Raw genomic sequence first — 20,609 nt, 5'->3', positions numbered from 1 at the left:
GTCTGCTCGATGGCCGTGGGAGGCGGAGTTACGCCTCCCACGTTATTTAGTGCCTGCCCATATAAGGCCGTCCGTCAACGGCAATCCAATAGAAACACTGCCGCTAAATATTCACAGGTGAAGGACTGTGCTTATGCAGACGAAGATGAGATGGTCAGGGTGGTGTTTGGCACAAACTCAGCGAAACTGCGAGAGAAACTTTTAAGTGCCGGGTCTTAGCTAACATTAAATACAGCCATGGACATCACACAAGATGGCACCAGCACAGCTGGGAACCTTCGATGCAAGAACACCAAGCGGCTCACGTGAACTGACGCAGTGCGCAGACAAAAAGCAACAGTGCCAAAGAGTGCTTAACAAAAAACGAATTACACAATTGAAAAGGCAGCAAAAAATATGAAGCGTCTTATACATAGAATCATAGTCATAAGTGCAGCTACTGCGGAAACAAAGCACGGTGTAAACTGTAAGTTTAAATTAAGTTTATAGACACACTCCCGCTGCCGTTTGTCAAGCCTACGACGAGTATGGTATTCACGAGATACAAGTTTAATGAGAAGACACGAGGTATAAACGAGACTTTGGATCACTTTGTTGCGGAGTTAAAATTGCTGTAGCAAGAAACTTGAAGTGCCGGGTCTTAGCTAACATTAAATAAAGTCGTGGACATCGCGAGATCGCACGAGCACAGCTGAGAAGCTTCGATGCATGTACTCTGAGCGGATCGCGTCAACTGACTTTGCAGGACTGGAAAAGATTAAATTAAGTTCATACACACGCTACCGCTAAACATTCACAAGCAATTTCCACAACTTACTACCAGGAATCCCTGTTGAACATCTTACATTCACGAGTTCCGATTTGGGTGGTGAACACTTCGATGAATGAAACCTGTTATCTTTACAACGGGTGACAAACATGGAATGTAACTTGAACACAACACGTCCTCCAAATATGAACCTGATTGAAAAAAATAAAGATAATCAAATCCTTGATGACAGCAACACTCATAACACTCACAAAACATTGACAATCGTGTTACATTATTTTTAAAATGTTTCCTTTTCTTAGCACAAGCACAGCTGAGAAGCTTCAATGCATGTACTCCATAACGTGTTAAAAAATAACGCATTTAATCACACTTTGCATTCCAAGGAAAGGGGAACTTCTGTCAATGCATGATTTCCTGGTACACCGATGACATTGATGCACACATCAGAGCTACAAAAATGTAACAGTCGGAAGAAAGCGCGTTGCTAGCACTGATCGGAGGCAGATTTCATTTCAAAAGACTACCCGACAGAAGCCTTGATAAAAGTGTGGTTTGGTGCAAACTGTGCAAAAAGGAGTTTACAGACCACCAAGGCACTTCAACCTTAGGGTGCCATCTAAATGTAAAACATGTTACAGCGAGCACAGAAACTGTGTATGATGTTAGCACTAGCAGTACGGGTTCGAGGGCCAACAAAAGGTGTCGGCAGCCCAAACCTCATGAAATGTCTGGCTTCAGGACCAAAATGAGTCAGTCAACATCAGTCAAACTTACAAATTCTCTCGCAGAATGGATTGCTTTGGACTGTCGACCACAAACAGTGCTGGAGGATAGGGGTTAGAAAATGTGCTACAGTTAGCGTCAGGTCATCCAACTTTACTTAACTGCTGTGCCGAGAGACGATTTGAAGTAAAATTCAACAGCTTTATGACACTGAAAAGCAAACAAAATTAGATGAATTGCAGAGCGCGGACTTTGTGGCTCTTACTGGGGATCATTGGACTTCCGTGACCGTCAGTAATTCTAATTACATCTAATTACAAAATGTTCAATCATCACACTGTCTTAGACGAATGTACAAAATAATGTTGGCTGAGGTTACTCAGAGTTTAAAGGTGAAGCTCGTCAAATTACCTTTTATGTTTCTGACTTATTTTATTAAGAAGAAAAACTGCACTTTATGTTGACATTTTTGCTATTATTATTTAAAGACAATACCATTCTGAACATGTACTTAAAGTAATTAAAATAGCACTTTATTTTTAAGTCTGCCCAATTTTAGCCACGGATGATATTTTTTTCTGAATTGAAATGCAGTTTAAATGCATTTTTTCTTTCAGAAATTAAAACAGCTTGAGTATACAATATTCATGTCCATGTCTGTTATTTGATTCTGTCGCCCACTAAAACCCTTTTAAATTAAAAAAAAAACATTTGCGATTACATGCGATTAATCAAGATTTATTAATTGTAAAGCCTCAAATTAATTAGATTAATTTTTTTAATCGAGTCCCACCCCTAATATATATATATGTGTAGATATGCATATACTGTATATGTATGTGTGTGTGTCTGTGTGTATATATATATGTATCTATATACAGTATATGTGTGTGTGTATATACACTCAGCAAAAAAAGAAACGTCCCATTTTCAGGACTGTGTATTTCAACAATAATGTTTTAAAAATCCAAATAACTTTACAGATCTTCATTATAAAGGGTTTAAACAATGTTTTCCATGCATGTTCAATTAACCCTAATCAGTTAATTAACATGCACCTGTGGAATGGTCGTTAAGACCTTAACAGCTTACAGAAAGTAGCCATTTAAATTCACAGTTGTAAAAACGCAGGACACTAAAGAGACTTGTCTACCAACTGTGAAAGATGCCCAGGGTCCCTGCTCATCTGCGTGAACGTGCATTAGGCCTGCTGCAGGGAGGCATGAGGACTGCTGATGTGGCTAGGCCAATAAATTGCCATGTCCGCACTGTGAGACGCCTAAGACAGCGCTACAGACAGGAGACAGGAAGGACAGCTGATCATCCTCACAGTGGAAGAGCCCGGATCTCAATCCCATTGAGCACGTCTGGGACCTGTTGGATCGCAGGGTGAGGGCTAGGGCCATTCCCCCCAGAAATGTCCAGGAACTGGCAGGTGCCTTGGTGGAAGAGTGGGGTAACATCTCACAGCAAGAACTGACAAATCTGGTCCAGTCCATGAGGAGGAGATGCACTGCAGTACTTCAAGCAGCTGGTGGCCACACCAGAGACTGACTGGTACTTTTGATTTTGAGCCTCCCTTCATTCAGGGACACATTGTGAAACATTTTTAGTTTGTCTTATGGTGTTGACTCTTTTAGTGTTCATACAAATATTTACACATTAAGTTTACTGAAAGTAAAAACAGTTGAAAGTCACAGGACGTTTCTTTTTTTGCTGAGTATATCTATATATATGCCAGCAACACTCATGACAATGACAACACAATTACATTGCCAATCATGTTACATTATTATTAAAATGTTTCCTTTTCTTTTTCATTACTTCTTTAACACAATACTTCTCCGCTGCGAGGCGCGGGTATTCAGCTAGTTTATTTATAAAAGCACGTTTAAAACAACAGAATTTGCGCCCAAGTGCTGTACAAAAAGAAGCATTCAAAGAAACCCAGTGCTGTGGAGGTCCGGTGCTGCTCAGACGGCGATTTATTTCTTTTTTCCGCGGGGATTTCAGGAACGCACCCAGCCTTAGGCCGACCCTCACACACTCACAGGCAGAGACACCGAACAACCAAATGAATGACGAACACGAGGTGAGACACAAAAATAACCGGACTGGGCTTGGGGCTTTCCTGGAAAACCGTCTGGAGGTCAGCTGGACGTGAACACTCAAACTCTGTCCCCTCCTACACGACCCCTCAAAGCGCCGACCGGCCAGGTGTATCCCATGAAGAGCCCTGTCGGTATTTGCACGACAAAGTCTAAGAGCGAGACAAGACAAGACAAGACGAGACGAGACGACTCTCCTTTTACCATAAAGCAGTTTCTGACTATCAGAAACATTCCTGTCCTCCCTCGATCCTCCTCCCTATTCGCCCGGTTTAGCTCCCTGTCACTTTTACTTCTTCCTGAAAATCAAAAGTGACCTGAAGGGAAGACATTTTTCTTCAGTGGATGAAGTGAAGACAAAAATGGTGAGCCTGTTGAAGAGCCTCAAGCAAGAAGACTTCCACCTCTGTTTTAATCAATGGAGGATACGTCTGGAGGGGGACTCTAGAGAAGGTGACAATGTTTAGAAGGCTGTAACTCATCAATAAATATTATTTTTATATTTGTATCTCACCTTGTATATTGAATGGAAAACCCAAAACAAACAAGAAAAATCGGACAAACCTCCCCTTCCCCTACGGCGACACAATTTGAACAACACTACAAAATGACAATAAACCCTCACGACAAAAGCGGATGTAATGGTTTGGTGTGAAGATGACAATTCTGGGAACAGCTTCTGTAATAATTGAGACGAGATGACTCCTGTGGGGCGAGGGGTGAGATTTGCAGGAGCGCTCCGTTTGAAGACGCACGACGACTAACACACCACTATACACACGACAGGCAGGCGGGCACGAGAGAGACAGTCCGTCCATCCTAACGGGAAACGATCCAGGGCACGATTCAGTAGGCACCTCGGACAGGTTACACCGATCTCTCGTTGCTCCTTTTCAACTTTCCGCGGACCTTTCTCCTACCCAGCAGCCCCTGCTCCCGCTTCAGTCATCCAATAACATCGATCCCGCTTTGGGACTGCTGGGAAATGGAGTTCTTCCTGAAGACGCACAGCTACAACACAAACAATCCTGCAGAAGCAGATTAATAAAACAACCAATTACAACGTCCCCCGCAGTCCCATCATGCACAGTGAAAGGTAAAAGCAGGTCTTAAGGCAACTTTTAAAAACCTCGACAGAGGATGAAGACCTGATGAGGAAAGGCAGCTCATTCCAAAGCAACAACTGAGAGAGCTCTGTGCCCGCCGCGACTTCAGCCGAGATCTTGAATCTACGAAGAGTCGTCGTCCAGATGACCTCAGTGCTCTCATAGGGGTGACGGACGTATTTTAGAGGCAGCGACGCCATGCGAGGCTTTAAAAACAAGCAACAAGATTTTAAAATCAATGCCAGTGGAGAGCGGCTGAAACGAGGGAGACCATTAAAAATCTAAGTGCAGTGTTTTGAACCCGCTGAAGGCGCGACAGAGCAGATTTGGGCAGATCCACATATAAGGAATCACGATAGTCTAGCTGAGATGTAATAAAAGTACGAACGACTGTTTCATGTTCCTCTGTGAAAGAAAGGCTTTTAGTTTAGGACTTTATACCACGGAGATTTGGTATTCAAAACTTAGTGACGACTCGAAGATGACACCTCGGCTCCTAACATCATTATGAATCATCGCTGCCAAGGAGCCTAACTGAGCGTTGATTTGGTGGACCAAAAAGAAGGAGCTCTGTTTTATTTTCATTTACTTGTGGCGTCCAATATTTCATATCCTCAAAGCATTTCAACAGCATTTTTACAGATGAGGTGATGTCAGGACAGACTTTGAGGTGCAGCTGTGTGTCATCAGCATAACAATGAGACGTGACGTCACGTTTGTGAAAGATAAAGAGAAATAGAAGGGGAGCCTGAAAAGAACCTTGAGGGACGCTTCATATGAGTGGAGCTGGCTGAGAGGAGTGTAACAGACGCAGATCTGCCTTTAGATAGATAGATAGAGTGAAAGGCACTATATAATAGATAGATAGATAGATAGATAGATAGAGTGAAAGGCACTATATAATAGATAGATAGATAGACAGATAGATAGATAGATAGATAGATAGATAGATAGATAGATAGATAGATAGATAGATAGATAGATAGATACTTTATTAATCCCAAGGGGAAATTTGCATACTCCAGCAGCAGCATACTGATAAAGAACAATATTAATTAAAGAGTGATAAAAGCTCAGTGCAAGTTAAAAAATGCCAGGTAGAGAGTGCCAGGCAGGTATAACAGACAATAACTTTGTATAATGTTAACGTTTACCCCCCCGGTGGAATTGAAGAGTCGCATAGTGTGGGGTCTCCTCAGTCTGTCACTTAAGCTGCTCCTCTGTCTGGAGATGATCCTGTTCAGTGGATGCAGTGGATTCTCCATGATTGACTGGAGTCTGCTCAGCGCCCGTCGCTCTGCCACAGATGTCAAACTGTCCAGTTCTGTGCCTACAATAGAGCCTGCCTTCCTCACCAGTTTGTCCAGGCGTGAGGCGTCCTTCTTCTTTATGCAGGACTACATGGCCTTGAATGCCTACTTTATCCTCAGAACTCCATGGTCCACTGTGTCAGATGCCGCACTGAGATCCAGTAAGACTAAGACTGCAACTGCCCAGCATGCCCATGCGTTAAGACAGTCCTGGGTGGAGAGGGTGGCCCACTTTCATATGGTAGAGAGTACCACGCTGGATGATATTGTGAAGCACACTGCTTTCAGCAGTATGAAGGACAACCCCATGACTAACTTTACCCCTCTGACTTGGTGTATCCAGGAGACCTCACCATTTATGAGGAAAGGTCAGAGCTCTTGAGATGCTATTTATCATCAATATTAATCAGTTTCTGCTTCAAATTGACGGATATCTGTGACCTTTCATCAAAAGTTTGCTTTATAAGGAGAAGTCGGCGACTGGAAGAACCACTTGACTGTGGCCCAAAACAGGCGATTTGAGGAGGAACACCAGGGATGCATGGCCAAGACCTCTCTACATTTCACAGATGATCTCTAGGATGGAAGACAAGCCACAACACAAACCCACAGGCTCATCACGATTAAGTATGCCAACCAGCAGAGGGCACCGCCTACAAGTAGCAGTGCCAGCTCAGATCTCCACAGAGGCAGCAAATGTCCAGCAGGGGTCTTACAGGACCTCTCAATGGGTCTTAGAGTTCATTATTAACTAAATCAGTTTACAATCCTGTTAATCAGCATAAAGTCAAACAACAGAAATAAAGGACGTCAATGGAAAGGTGGAGTCCTACCAGCAAATAGAGAAGAAGAAGAACAACCCATGAAATCATAAGGAGAAAATGATGAGAAATGACTTGTGGGGTCTAATTCATAAAATGATGGCATATACGTATTTCTATTGAACTCAGTTAAGAAGCTCTAAAATAAATTAAATGTGTAGATGTAATGTTCCGTCTCAGTGGCATTTGTGGTGTGACTGGTGAGGCTTAGTGTCAGAAGGAGTGAAGCCATCCTGAGAAACTGGCCTTACACTGCAGTTCTTCGGTAATTTAACTTAAATTTAAGATCCTTTGAAAATGCCATTTGTCCAATTTCTAGTGACTACTATTGGTGACAAGCCAGGTGCCAGAAGCCAGATGAATTCTGATCTTAAACAAGAGCTGTAAATAAGTGCAATAATAAAAAAAAGAAAAGCTTCTGTAAAAGGCTGCAAGTTGAATTTTTATCCCGGGATTGTAACTCGCGAATATTTCATTTTGAGTTTTTCACTTCAATTCTGTCCCCTGAATGCTCTGTGATACTTACTGTATTCCGTAAGAGTCCCCTGATTGATGTTCACTCGATTATGTTGACCTCTTTCCTGCTACTTCGGGAAAGTTGGAGCCTATCCCGGCAAACATACAAATGTAATGTCCGTAATTTGTTTAGTTTACTGTATTGCCAAATGTAGTTAATTTTAAATCCAACAGAACGACAAAGTTGGACACAGTATATCATGCGACTCCATAAGCTTGTGTGAATTTCAAGAAAACTGAGGCGTATGCGTGCATTCTGTGAGCTGCCATTTCACTGACGGTCACTGCATTGGGTGACAGGGCGGCCACTTAGGGCGCCGTTTATGATGATGTGTGTGCTGTTCCGTTACCTCCTCGCTACGGACGGCGTGTAGAGGTTGGAGTGGGAGATATAGGGGGCGCTGTTTTGGTAACTAAATAAACGTGCGCATCACCAACAAACCCCAGAAAACCTCCCCGGGCTCCATATGGTACTGCTGTACAGTGACAGAGTGCGACAAGGGAACTCTTTGACTGGACTGCCACCCCTGTCCCTTTTTGGGCTCCGTTAGAGTGTCACAAATAATCATTTTATTCTGGGAAGTGTTATGACACTGGATATGTGGGCTCTGAAATATGAACAAAATAAAAATCTTTAAAGATAGGAGGCTGCCTAACAGGATACCGAGCGATTAAGAACACCCAAACTGAGTCTGATGTGTTGTGCTCAACAAGATTCTTTTTAAAATCAGGAACCTACTGAGATTTCACCCAGGTTATTGTGGATCCCGTCATGGATGTAATTTCTTTTTAGATCCTTCATGATGGTTCTTTTGATCCCCTCTGGCATCGCTCTGCTGTGTCACCCCGTCACCTTTAATTATAATTTTAAGACGCGGCTGCGACGCGAGTGCTTTGAGAATCAGTGCCGGCGCGGGAGTTGGAATGTGCCAAGAGACGGTGCCAGCGACACACACAGCCAATCACGAAATGCGCAGCAGTGCTTGTATTAAAGAGTGAAGGGCTGTGGACACACACACACACACACACACACACACACACACACACACAGATAGATAGATAGATAGAGAGAGAGAGAGAGAGAGAGAGAGAGAGAGAGAGAGAGAGAGAGAGAGCGCGGATCACTTATTTCGAACTCACCTGTAGGTTCTTATGCGGATATTAAAAGAGATATTAAGGCTGCGCCGTCCAAAGTCCGACGTTAAACACGGCCCCATTAATCGTTTTGTCAGAAGAAGACTTCGATGCAACGCATTCGCTCAAAAGATTGGGGAGCAACGAGGAACTTCTGAGGTGCTCACTGAGGACTTGGCTGGGACGCCACTTCACAATCCAGGTGTGTTACACTAAATCGAATATTCGGCATAAAAGGGGAAAGAAAGACAGCGAATCGTGAAATGAACGGGAAACGACGCGTGGGGGCTGCGGGGGATCAATAGAGGGGCCGCAAATTGTGTCCGAGGTCGATCAAAAATCAAAGTCAAAGAGAGAGAAGGTCTATGCTGTATTTCTTAGAAACTTTTAAGTATCTATCTATCTATCTATCTATCTATCTATCTATCTATCTATCTATCTATCTATCTATCTATCTATCTAGTTAATTCAAAGCCCAACTTTAATCAGAACAGTCGCCATTTATAACAATTCAAATCTGAATGTCAGAAGTTGATTGTTGCCCACCTGGATTTACAGCGTTAATACTCTCAATAGCAGAGTCACAGATCAGATGTGGTATTTGGTAATTAACCATTTATTAACTTGCAAACAAATAAATGATATACAGTTCATTGGGTATAATGACTAAGAAGACAGACGTGCGCTCCGGGAGTTTGTCCCTTGGATCCTCCAAATTACCTCGCGGCTCTCAGGCCTTTTTTATACTCTGCCGCTCAGCCCAAGGTGTTACCAGACCAGTTGTGTTTCTCCAGCTGGAAGCACAGACCATGACAGAATTATGTAAACCTTTTCAGATCAACAGTTGTCAGATGCAATGGTGCGAGACCCCTCAACTCCACGAATATAGCAGACGTGACCCTGATGTCAGAAGTCCCCAGACAGGTGTGTTGTGTAACCAAATGGCTGCTGTTCCTGAGACTGAGCCAGGGGCTAAGCTGACCCTGAGAAGGGTCCTTCTTAAGGGTCTTTTTGGACTTTATTGTCATTCAAACAATACAACAAGGAGTGTGCTGGTGAGCGTGATTGTGTTTCTCCAGCCTCAGAGTATGAGCACAGACAGAGACAGAGACAAGTGCAGGGTGTACAACAATAGACGGACATGATAGACGAGATAAACATGTACTGTATAATCCAACTGTGGTGGGCTGGCACCCTGCTCAGGGGTTTGTTTCCTGCCTTGCACCCTGTGTTGGGTGGGATTGGCTCCAGCAGACCCCTGTGACCCTGTAGTTAGGATATAGCGGGTTGCAGAATGACTGACTGACTGACTGACTGTATAATCCAGTAGACGCCATTGGTGAATAGTAGTGAAGTGTTCAAATGATGAGAAACGTTTAAATAATGCAGAGACATAACAGCATATTAGGAGATGTGAGATTCTGAATATGGAGTATGTGTTCAGATGGTCTGTGTGTGTGTGTGTGTGTGTGTGGGCCCAACAGGTCAGCATGCTGTTTGTTGTTGGTGGGAGTCTAGTGGTCTGAAGGCCTGTGGGTCTGGCGGTCTGGCACCGCATACTGTGGTGATGTTTGCTAGAAGGCTGAAGTTTGACCATCATGGCGTCACTGACTATCTTGATGGCTCTTCTAAGGCAGGGTGACAAGTACAAGTCTTGTGTAGACAGGACCCCACAGCACTGCCATGGATTGTAAGTGGAGTTTGTGCCACATGTTTCCTCCTTAAGCCAACAATGATCTCCTTTCCCTTGTTGACATTCAGTGACAGGGTGTTGTTGTCACACCTGCCAATGCGTTGGTCCACTTCCTCTCTGTAGCCATAGTCATCATCACTGCTGATGAGGCCCACCACACAATTTGAGTTATTAAAGGCACGGCAGTCGTGAGTCATCACAGTGAACAACAGAGGGCTCAGAACACAGCCCTGGAGGACCCCCAGTGTTCATGGTGAATGTCTCGTACTCTCTGGGGTCCGTCTGAGAGGCAGACCAATTTCCATTTGCATAATTGGGTGGGCTAAGTTTTCCTTGCCAAGTGCTGGCTGTTAATTGTATTTAAAGCGTAGCTAAAGTCAATGAGGAGCACGTCACTGTCCTTATGGTCCAGATGGGCCACGGTCAGATATGGCATCATCGGTGGAGCGGCTGGGGGGTACGCAGACTGAAGTGGATCAAATGTTGCAGAGCATTTGGATGCTATTTGGTCCTTGACCAGCCTTTCAAAGCACTTCATCATGACGGCAGTGAGAGCTGTAGGGCAAGACTCATGGGTATGACAGTAGTGACCTTGAAGCATGAGGTACGATGGCCTACCTCAGGGAGAGATCATAAATGTCTGTAAGAAGGTCCATCAGTTGGTCAGCACCTTCCCTGAGTACACACCCTGCTATGTTGTCAGGACCAGCAGCTTTCCGTGGGTTGACCCTGCGTGGTGTCCTACAAACATTAGCCGGGTCAAGACCGACCTCCATATCTCCAATCTCCATGATGGTTCATCCAAAGCAGGCATTGGTCATTTGTTGATAAAAAGTGTAGGCCTGCCACTGGTTAGGACTGAAGCCATGCAAAGAATTGTGGGATTCTGGAGCAAACTACCGGGACACGGACCTGAAGCAGAACCCTTGAGAACCTTTAGATGGAGATGGTAGGACAGTTTAGCCATTAGCTGACCAAACAAGTGTGATGGATGGAAACGAGTGTCAGTTCAGAGCGAGGACCGCTGAGCGCAGGGGTCAAATTTCTGAGTCCCTGTTTATAAAGTCTGCAGTCACACCAGGCCTCCCTGGCTTGCTGGATGAGCTTTATGGCTTTGTTTACACTTGTGTTAATAATTTTTTTATAAGGGGTGTGGATCAAAGTGTTATTGGCGCGACTGGCACTCAATGTTTGCACACGGGCAACAACAGCTGTCACTTGCACAAGTGACATAATTTGACAGCGAAAGACGTCAGTTTGACACGATACAACAGCACGTTTCCTATCTTGAGATATTATTATAACGTTTATAACATCCCTTTCAAGAAAAATACCTTTTGTTAGAATGAATAACACGACAGGAGGTGGGGGTGACAAGCAGACGGAAAGACAGAGTGCAGTTGACAAACAACCTTGGTGAAGATAAGCCTGTTCTGGAACAAAGTACAGGAAAAATCAACTTGCGCAAGAGAGAATGAGAGGGACGGACAGACAGACAAGCAGACAGACAGGTGGGCAGGCAGACAGACAGACAGACAAGCGGACAGACAGGTGGGCAGACAGTCGGGCAGACAGACAGGCGGGCAGATGGACAGACAGGTGGGCACACAGACAGACAGACAGGCAGGCGGGCAGACAGACAGACAGACAGACAGACAGGTGGGCAGACAGACAGACAGGCAGACAGACAGAGAGGCAGGCAGACAGACAGACAGGCTGGCAGATGGACAGACAGAGAGAGGCCTCATTTGGTAAACAGATGGTGAAACTTTCTGCAGTGCACATGTTATAAAACTGAGGCTTTCATTTTTGTGACTCCACAAAAGTGCAAACTAAACTGTAAATTATAAAAGAGTACATCGAGCCAGCAGGCACAGCAGTTGCACTTCAGGACGTGTCATCCACCTGATGCTAAGCAGTACTAGGATGGGAGAGCATCTAGGAAAAGCTTGGGTCATTGTTGGTGAGGCCATCAGGGGTGCTTACCTTGTGCTCTGTGTGTGGATCCCAGCACCCCAGTGGGGTGACAAGGTCACTGTGCTGTAGCAGTTGGCACCATCCTTCACATGAGACATAAACCTGAGGTCCTGACTCTGTCACCATGAAGGATCCCAGGAAATCATTTGAAAAGAGTAGGCCTAATGTCCTGGCTAAATTGCCCCCACAGCCTGGTCAGTCTGCCCCCTAATCATACCCCAACAAGTAGCCCCATCTCTCTTTCAGTCCTTTACCACCTAATAGTTAATGAGTGGTGAGTGTGCTGGTGGAATACAGTAATGGCAGCTGTCACCATGGCCAGGTGGATGTTACACATGTTGGTTCAAGTGGTTCCCCTGCAAAAGCACAGGCCACAAGGCCCAACAAAGCTGGCCAGTCCTCTGCACTCACTTCTTCTGAATTAACATCAAGTTGAGCTTTGGAGGTCCCTAAAGTCCTACTGTCTGACATACTACTTGGTGTCTGTGCTTCTCTGTGTATGTAAAGCCATTTGAGTATGTTAGGAAAGTGCTATATAAACATAATTAATAATAAAAATAAAATTTAAACTTCAAGTAGGTAGATAGATAGATAGATAGATAGATAGATAGATAGATAGATAGATAGATAGATAGATGAAAGGCACTATATAATAGATAGATATTATAGTTAGGTATTATTTAAGTATTATTTTGTAATTTTAAATAAAATAAAATGTTAGATGAACACACGACCCTCACCCTGGCCCTACATCATCTATGCATGACTAACAGGAAGTCAGTTTGTGCGTAAGGGACAGAGACCTTCACGTTGGGAGGACACCGAGGAGCTGCATGACCAGTGCCAGCTGCGCTTTTATCTCGGTGAGCCTTTTCTGTTTCACTTAATCACGCTGGGATGTCTTGACATTGTCTGCTCATTTTAAATCTAAGAACCAGAAGGCTGCTGAACCACATTCATTTTTACTAAAACTGCTACTACTACTATTATTATTAGTATTATTATTATTTTGTCTCCGGCAGAACACAGCAATGCCTGAAACCCAAAAGGAAAGCCACAAAGATTTGGTCAAGGATGATGGCACATCTGGCAGCTCCTCAAAAGAGAAGCGTGCAAAGCTTTACATGTTCGAAGGGGTGCCGATGATGACGAGCCGCTACGTGTATAATGAGAAGATCAGAAATTACAAAGCCAAAGCAGATGATGTGCTGGTCGCAACGTACCCTAAAGCAGGTGAGAGATGGCGCAGTTGGCAAGATCTGGGGAGGGTGGCACTCACTCGACGGGGTGACAGAGACAGAGAGAGCGAGGGTGAGAGTGCGTATTTGTCGGGTTAGAATTTTAGGTAACTTTTGCCCGTTTTCAGATATCAAGTTTTCAGGGTCAATTTTTGCAGTGAAACTCTTAGTTGCCGGTGTAACGGCCATGCGGCACGCCGCCATTCTGCAGCTTTGTGATCAGCAGGCATTACCGGCCAGATGCGGCTCGCACGTTGACGGCCTTTCTTTGTTTCGCGGATGCACTCATTGAGCTCCTTACTGCTCTGACTCCTATCCATGGACTACTCTGGCTGGACTTTATAAGAAGTTCACTGGACAGGGGCTCGCTGAATACGAGTGACGTCACAGACCACTTTATAAAGATCCGGTGAAAGAAATAAGACCGGAGACGAACGTGGATTGAGAATGAAGCGCAAGTGTGGCAAAGAGGCTCAAGAAACATTCACAGCTGATGTCCTGGGGGGTAAAACCATCGTCTCTTGAAACTGCGGAGGGCATCTATAATGCGTTTCTTTAAACGAACTGTGAGAGTTGATGGGTGAAAAAAGATGTGGGAACGATTTACTGTCCGTGCAGACGTGTTGATTAAATCTTTTTCCTTTCCTTAAGATACTGTAATAATATAAAAGGCCACTGCCATGTCCTCATTTTGGAAACACAAATATTCCACGAGTTAATTCACTAACTGGGGCCCATTTTTTATTTTAAACATTCCCACGATTTATGACATTCCCGCGGCACTTTGCGACTGAGCGGCAATAAGTGAACGACTTCTCCGGTGATGGACTGGCATCGTCGGTGGAGCTCATGAGCCCTGAGAATTCTTCAACAGCTGCCGCCTGTTCAGAGTGATGCCCCCCTAAATAATAACGTAGCCTGAGCACTGGTGTCCTTCTGCATGAGGCTGCCGGTGTACAACAAGAAGCCCACCAGGGCTCTGCAGCGCGCAGGCGCACACGTTATACCTCAAGGGAACGTTTAAATGACACGTGAATCGACCCCCTGATTTATTTCTGTTTTCATTGCCATGTCCTCTCCAGGACTCCGTAGTGATGAACTACAAAGTGCCTAACTAAATAAAGTACGAAGCAATTTCAGTACTCTTGAAAATCAACTTATCTAGCAACATCTCTACACTTTCTTCCTTTTGATCAATACTTGTACATTATGTCTTTTTACCAGTTTATAACTTTCAGTCATTGGTGGTGCTTTCCATTTAAAATGGCCGGACAGTTTAAAAGTTGATGGTAAAAGAACAGCAGACAGATACGTGAGGGGATCAAAGATTTGGGGCAGAGCCCTCTATCACTAGGATGGCTAACCAATGACACGTGTGTGTAATGTCACATGGTGTGCAGCCCCACGGGTGATTGTTGACATCAAGAACGTTCCATCCAAGGGTCCGGAGAGCAACACCAGAGACCGGGACATGTCAGACAGAGGCAGACGGCGGGGTACTCGAGCATCGTGACGACTGACCAATCAAACGACTGAAATTCAGTTGCCGTTCTGAGGCCTTCACATCAAGACTTTGCTATCTGTTTATATTCTGTGTCACATCCTACTGGTGCGATGATACGTCAGTGTGATGATGTGGCGCTTTAAAGTTTCTATAGAAGTGAAGTAAATGCAGGGCACCTGGTGCCATCTGCTCTACCTACAGGCTGAGAGAGGCCTTCTGATAGAGGAACCGTGTGGCAGATCATTGGCTGGTAAGTGGCATACAACAAGGGGTGCATCAGGGGTCATGTGTCGGGGATGCCTTTGGGGACCCATTTAGGTTTGTGTTATATCTGGGGACATATGTGTGTGTGTGTGTGTGATACACGATGACGACAGTGAGTCTCTAACCCTGTAAAACATGAGCTCGTAATTTAATGGTTAATGAACTCTGATAAAAACAGTCAGGAGCAGAGATCAGCGTACGGGTTATCTCAGCAAAATGAATGCAGTCAACAATTACAGTATAATGTCAGCATCATTCATATTGTGACGTCCCGTCGAATAAACACACTCAGGAGCCGCTTGTCCGGGGAAGTCTTCCAAATGCCGACTGTCTTTTTATTCAATATGCCGCGATATAAACGGTGCCCTACAACCGCCCGTTGTCTGGGTCACGGGGACGCCTCCAAAATAACAAAAACTAATCACCTTTGTCTTATCTACCTCTCTTAAAAACAGTTACTTTCCTTCTTTACACCTTATGCTGTTCTCCTCACTTTCTCCAGCCTCTCCAACTCACCTTTCCGGCCACACCACCCATTTTTTTATCACGCCCCATTAATTAACCCGGATCCCTGTCACTCATCTCTCTCTAGGGAGGTGCCCCAAGCCCTTACAAACAGGGTTCCCCCAAGACTCCACCCCAACACTGCTTCCCTTTCCTTCCCTATAGCCCATGCAATGGCAAGACACGTCACAATATTAAATTGAACCCTCTCATTTTTAAAATCAAACCAACTCAAGCTAAGCAGCTCAGTGACGTAACTTTTAACTGACACACCCACATTACGGGCTCATTTACAACGTCACTTGGATATCAGAAATGTCAACACACAATCAATTCCTTCATTTGATGTGAACCAATGATTATGAAACTCCGCTCATGTTGCTTTTCTGTTGAAGGGTGTGCTCAAGTTTCGCCAGGATATCAAAAATAACTCCACATAAATCAGCTTCCACAACCATAAAAACACTCAGAAGACACTGAACAGTGAGTTTGCTAACCGCCATTCGATTTGTGTTTCTCACGGGGCATAAATACGGAGGATATAAGGGAGAACGTGCAGCTTTATTACAAAGGGGGCGTTCCCTTATGCTAATATATTAACATTATATGCAAATGTAGAATTAGGTACCATTATGAGCTTAGAACAATGCAACAAACTATTCACAAAATAGCCTCGTACAATGAAAATATTCATTGATAGTGACAGCTAAAACGCTCCTTAAATGTGAATGTACGTGTATTTATCTATTTAATGTTAGTATGGGGTGGCGTGGTGGGTAGCACTGCTGCCTCGCAGTAAGGAGAGACCTGGGTTCGCTTCCCGGGTCCTCCCTGCGTGGAGTTTGCATGTTGTCTACGTGGGTTTCCTCCCACAGTCCAAAGACATGCAGGTTAGGTGGACTGGCCATTCTAAATTGACCTTTGTGTGTGTCTTGCGGTGGGTTGGCACCCTGCCCAGGATTGGTTCCTGCCTTGTTGGCTGGGATTGGCTCCAGCAGACCCCTGTGACCCTGTGTTCGGATTTAGCGGGTTGGAAAATGGATGTCAGTATGTTGTGTTTTGTATTATAGTTTTCTACTGTGAAGGCGTACAGTTCATTTAATGTATGGTAACTGGATATGTGAACGTGGTATGTGGAGTAGCAGAGAGTGACTGGCAGAGTAGACACCTCTGTGTGTGTAGGTGTGTGTGTACGTGTGATAGTTTAAGGTGCGAGAGTAGACCGATCCAGTAACAAACAAGTCTCGCTCATCCTACGATAGCACAGATAAAGACGCTGGGAGCTGCGCCCTCTGTATGAGCGCAAGAAGGTTTGGTGTCACAGAAGTCTACAGCACCGTCAGGGTCGGGGAGCCAGCGTTTCACATCATCTCCGACCGCGTCAAGCGTGAAAGTGAAGAACAGCAAAGGCACCACGGGACCTGCTGACCCCCTCATCAACTGTGAGTGTGTTTGGGTGGTGGAAGGACAGAGAAGATGAGGGCCAGGAGTTGAGGCAGGGACGAGGCTGATTAGGGGGCCGAGGGGTGGCCTGAGTTTGGAGGAGACGCTGGAGGAGTCGAAGATCTTCAGTGTTAGCAGACAGAGATTGAGGTGACGCGGCTGAAGTGTTTAAAACTGTGAAGGGACCGAGTCCCTCGGATCCCAGCTGTTCCTTTCAAATCAATTGATAAAGGAGAAAATGGGGAGATGGCTGCAAACTTGAAAAGGGATGATTTTGTACAAATACTAGAAAAGTTTTCTTTACACAAAAAGCCTTTGGCACGTGGAATAAACTACCAAAAAGCCGGGAGGAAAGCAGGAATGTGAGAGCCTCTGAAATCTGGCTTGACGCCTTTTTGGATTGTCCGTCTGAATGTCACAATTGTTCAGATGTCCTGTTGTCACTGGGACTGTGTGGCCGCACCATTGACCACAAGCAAGCAAGTCGGCTTTTATAACACAATGTCAATTTTGGGGTCGCCGATCCCCTTATTTGCTATAAATTTTGTGTTCTCTGATGCTGAAGATTTGCTGCCCACCCTTGGCTCAGGCTCACGCTGTCCATTTCCTATGTGGAAAGCGATTTGATCTTAGAAGAGCAGAACCAGAAGGTTAAAGTTTGACGTATGACTCCAACTATCTGAAAAGAAAAATGAGTGAAAGGAAAGCAAATCGTGTCAGCCAGACGCCCCACACACCCTGCGGCTGACACAAAGACCCCCATATTCGACGTCTTTTCCTGTGCTTTTTAATTCAGTTGCTAGAGGTGGTGGACTTCAGGAGGCAGATCTTCATCCCAGCTGCAGCTCACCAGATCTCCCTGCTGTTTGTCCTCGTAGGTACAACGTGGATGATCGAAATCGTGGACTGCATCCTCAGTGGAGGAGTCACAGAGAAAATCAAAAGCCAGCCGAGTGGAACCCGAGCCCCCTTCATAGAACTTGGCCAATCACCTTATTCTCCTTCGGGTGAGACTCAAAGCCGACCATTAAAGGTAACGCCGTCTGCTCCGGTGTCTTACTGTGTCTGTCTGTGTCCCTTAACAGGGGTGGACATGCTAGACACCATGCCGTCCCCTCGGCTCGTGAAGACGCACTTACCCATGAAGCTGGTGCCGCCATCTTTTTGGGACAACAACTGCAGGGTAAGAGGCCGGTGGGCCCGTTCTACCGGGTGACGTCTCAGGTGAGCTGAGGTTCTAGTAATTCAGCTTTTGTTTTTATGTTCAGATCATCTACGTTGCCAGGAACGCCAAGGACGTCCTTGTTTCTTATTATTTTTTCCATAAGATGAACTTCAGAATGCCGGAACCTGGAAGTTGGGAAGAATTTTTCGAAAGCTTCCTCTCTGGGAAGGGTGAGTGAGGCTGCAGTGTCGTCTGTCGACGGTGTTGGGTTTTTAGTTCGTCTCATTCGAGTTTGGTGTAAGTTGGTGTCAATATGGTGTGCTACTGGGCAGCAAGTAGACTCAAATGATTGCATGTAGCGCCTTTCCTTAGCTCTGCTGTTATCAGACCCGTTAGGACAGTTTGGGGTCCTGAAGCTTGAACTGTTATGGGGGCTCCTTCAATAACCATCAACGAGGTCTTATTGTCTTCAATGGGGTCTTTACAAGACAGTTTAAAAAATAAACTAATCACTACATCCCAAATTCTGATTGCCTTGCTGCACTGAACGTCACTATCTTCTTAATATTAGGATTTTTATAAACCCCCTCACATAGAGCAGACACCCAAAATCTTGATGAAGTGATGAAGCCTGAAGTCACTTCTGGGGTGTCAGTAGAGTCACATCTCCAGTCTGTTGAGGCCTCGGTCAGCGTGGTGGTGCCAGTCTTTGGGTGGGCAGTGTCAGGTCTGCAAATCTTTGTGAGGTGATTGAAGGGATCAGAGACACTGGCTTGGCTCAAGATGAAGGTCACACCATCTAATGGCAGCACTGGGCTGGGACACGCGCCCTGGGTGGGATGGCGGGCCACTGCATGGCACACGTCCCCAGACTTGTTCAAGCCTCTTGGTCAGAATCTCCTACAGTGTATCTACTATCTCCACAATGGCTATTTTATAAAGAATACAAATAATGCTTTAAATATATTTCATTAAAAGAATGAATTAATATGAGTTAATATCTGACTTGTCCCATGAGCTGGTCACACTTCTCCACTGTGTCTCCTCCAAGTCACTCTTTGTGACGGCCACTCTAAGCTCTCCTCTTTGTCTTTGACTCACAGTGGCCTGGGGCTCCTGGTTTGATCATGTGACCAACTGGTGGGACATCAGGGAACGTCACCGGGTCCTCTTTATCTTCTACGAGGACCTTGTCCAGGTGAGTATGCCTCTGTCAGCCTGGCCCCTTACTCTGAACCACAGACCCCTCTGAAGTCTCCTTTGTTGCTGTGTTAGGACACAATGAGGGAGGTGGAGAGGGTGGCCCACTTTCTGGGTCATACGCTAGAGAGGACCACGCTGGATGAGATTGTGAAGCACACTGCGTTCAGTAACATGAAGGACAACCCCATGACTAACTTTGCCCCTCTGGCTTGGTGTATCCAGGAGATCTCACCGTTTATGAGGAAAGGTCAGAGCTCTTGAGATACCATTTGTCATCAATATTAATCAGTTTCTGCTTCAAATTGACGGGTATCTGTGACCTTTCATCAAATGTTTCCTTTGTTAGGAGAAGTCGGCGACTGGAAGAACCACTTGACTGTCGCCCAAAACGAGCGATTTGAGGAGGAATACAGGAGGCGCATGGCCAAGACCTCCCTACGTTTCACAGATGATCTCTGAGATGCAAGACAAGCCACAACACAAACCCACAGTTTGATCATGATTAAGTATGCCAGCTAGCAGAGGGCACCACCTGCAAGTAGAAATGCCAGCTCAGCTCTCCTCAGAGGGGGCAGAAGTCCAGCAGGGGTCTTACAGGAACTCTCTATGGGTCTTAGAGTTTATTATTAACATGAGGCATTCATCTAAATCAGTTTACAATCCTGTTAATCAGCATCGAGTCAAACAACAGAAATAAAGGAGAGATGTCAATAAAAAGGTGAAATAGAGAAGGAGAAGAAGAAGAACCCATGAAATCATAAAGAGAAAATGATGAGAAATGACTTGTGGGGTCTAATTCATAAAATGATGGCATATACGTATTTCTATTGAACTCAATTAAGAAGCTGTAAAATAAATCACATGTCTAGATGTAGGGTTCCATCTCAGTGGCATTTGTGGTGTGACAGTTCTGGTGAGGCTTAGTGTCAGTGGTGGCAGAGGAGTGAAGCCATCCTGAGATGTGGATGGAGTGTGAGAACAAGAGAGAGTGTGTGTGGGTGACGAGGTGTGATGAAGCACTAAAACAGCACAACGCCTACGAGGTCCGCACCTCCGCCCAAACCCATCGGATGTGATGTGTGGTCACCGGCGAGTCTCGGGGGCATCCTGGCTGGGGTCTGCTCACAG

General features: G+C 45.2%; 1 protein-coding gene across 1 annotated transcript; it reads left to right on the top strand.

Annotated features, from left to right (window-relative positions):
• Positions 1-8,439: 8,439 nt before the first annotated feature.
• Positions 8,440-20,351, top strand: LOC120536464 (sulfotransferase 1C2-like). The gene is made up of 8 exons (XM_039764827.1): positions 8,440-8,692; positions 13,183-13,393; positions 17,992-18,120; positions 18,199-18,296; positions 18,382-18,508; positions 19,382-19,476; positions 19,554-19,728; positions 19,828-20,351. The coding sequence occupies exons 2-8, from the start codon at positions 13,192-13,194 to the stop codon at positions 19,938-19,940; spliced, it is 939 nt and encodes a 312-aa protein (XP_039620761.1). The 5' UTR covers positions 8,440-8,692; positions 13,183-13,191; the 3' UTR covers positions 19,941-20,351.
• The last annotated feature ends 258 nt before the right edge of the window (positions 20,352-20,609 follow it).

The sequence above is a fragment of the Polypterus senegalus genome, chromosome 10 (genome assembly GCF_016835505.1).
Source record: "Polypterus senegalus isolate Bchr_013 chromosome 10, ASM1683550v1, whole genome shotgun sequence".
In the NCBI taxonomy this organism is placed as follows: Eukaryota; Metazoa; Chordata; class Cladistia; order Polypteriformes; family Polypteridae; genus Polypterus; species Polypterus senegalus.
The sequence above is the reverse complement of the archived record's forward strand: the minus strand, read 5'-3'. Positions and strand labels throughout refer to the sequence as shown.

Bases quoted from the DNA above. Each gene is read 5' to 3' on its own strand.
- LOC120536464 (XM_039764827.1), top strand. From the start codon at position 13,192: ATGCCTGAAACCCAAAAGGAAAGCCACAAAGATTTGGTCAAGGATGAT. The intron at 18,121-18,198 runs GTGAGACTCAAA...GTCCCTTAACAG, and splicing joins ATCACCTTATTCTCCTTCGG to GGGTGGACATGCTAGACACC. The intron at 18,509-19,381 runs GTGAGTGAGGCT...TTTGACTCACAG, and splicing joins AAGCTTCCTCTCTGGGAAGG to TGGCCTGGGGCTCCTGGTTT.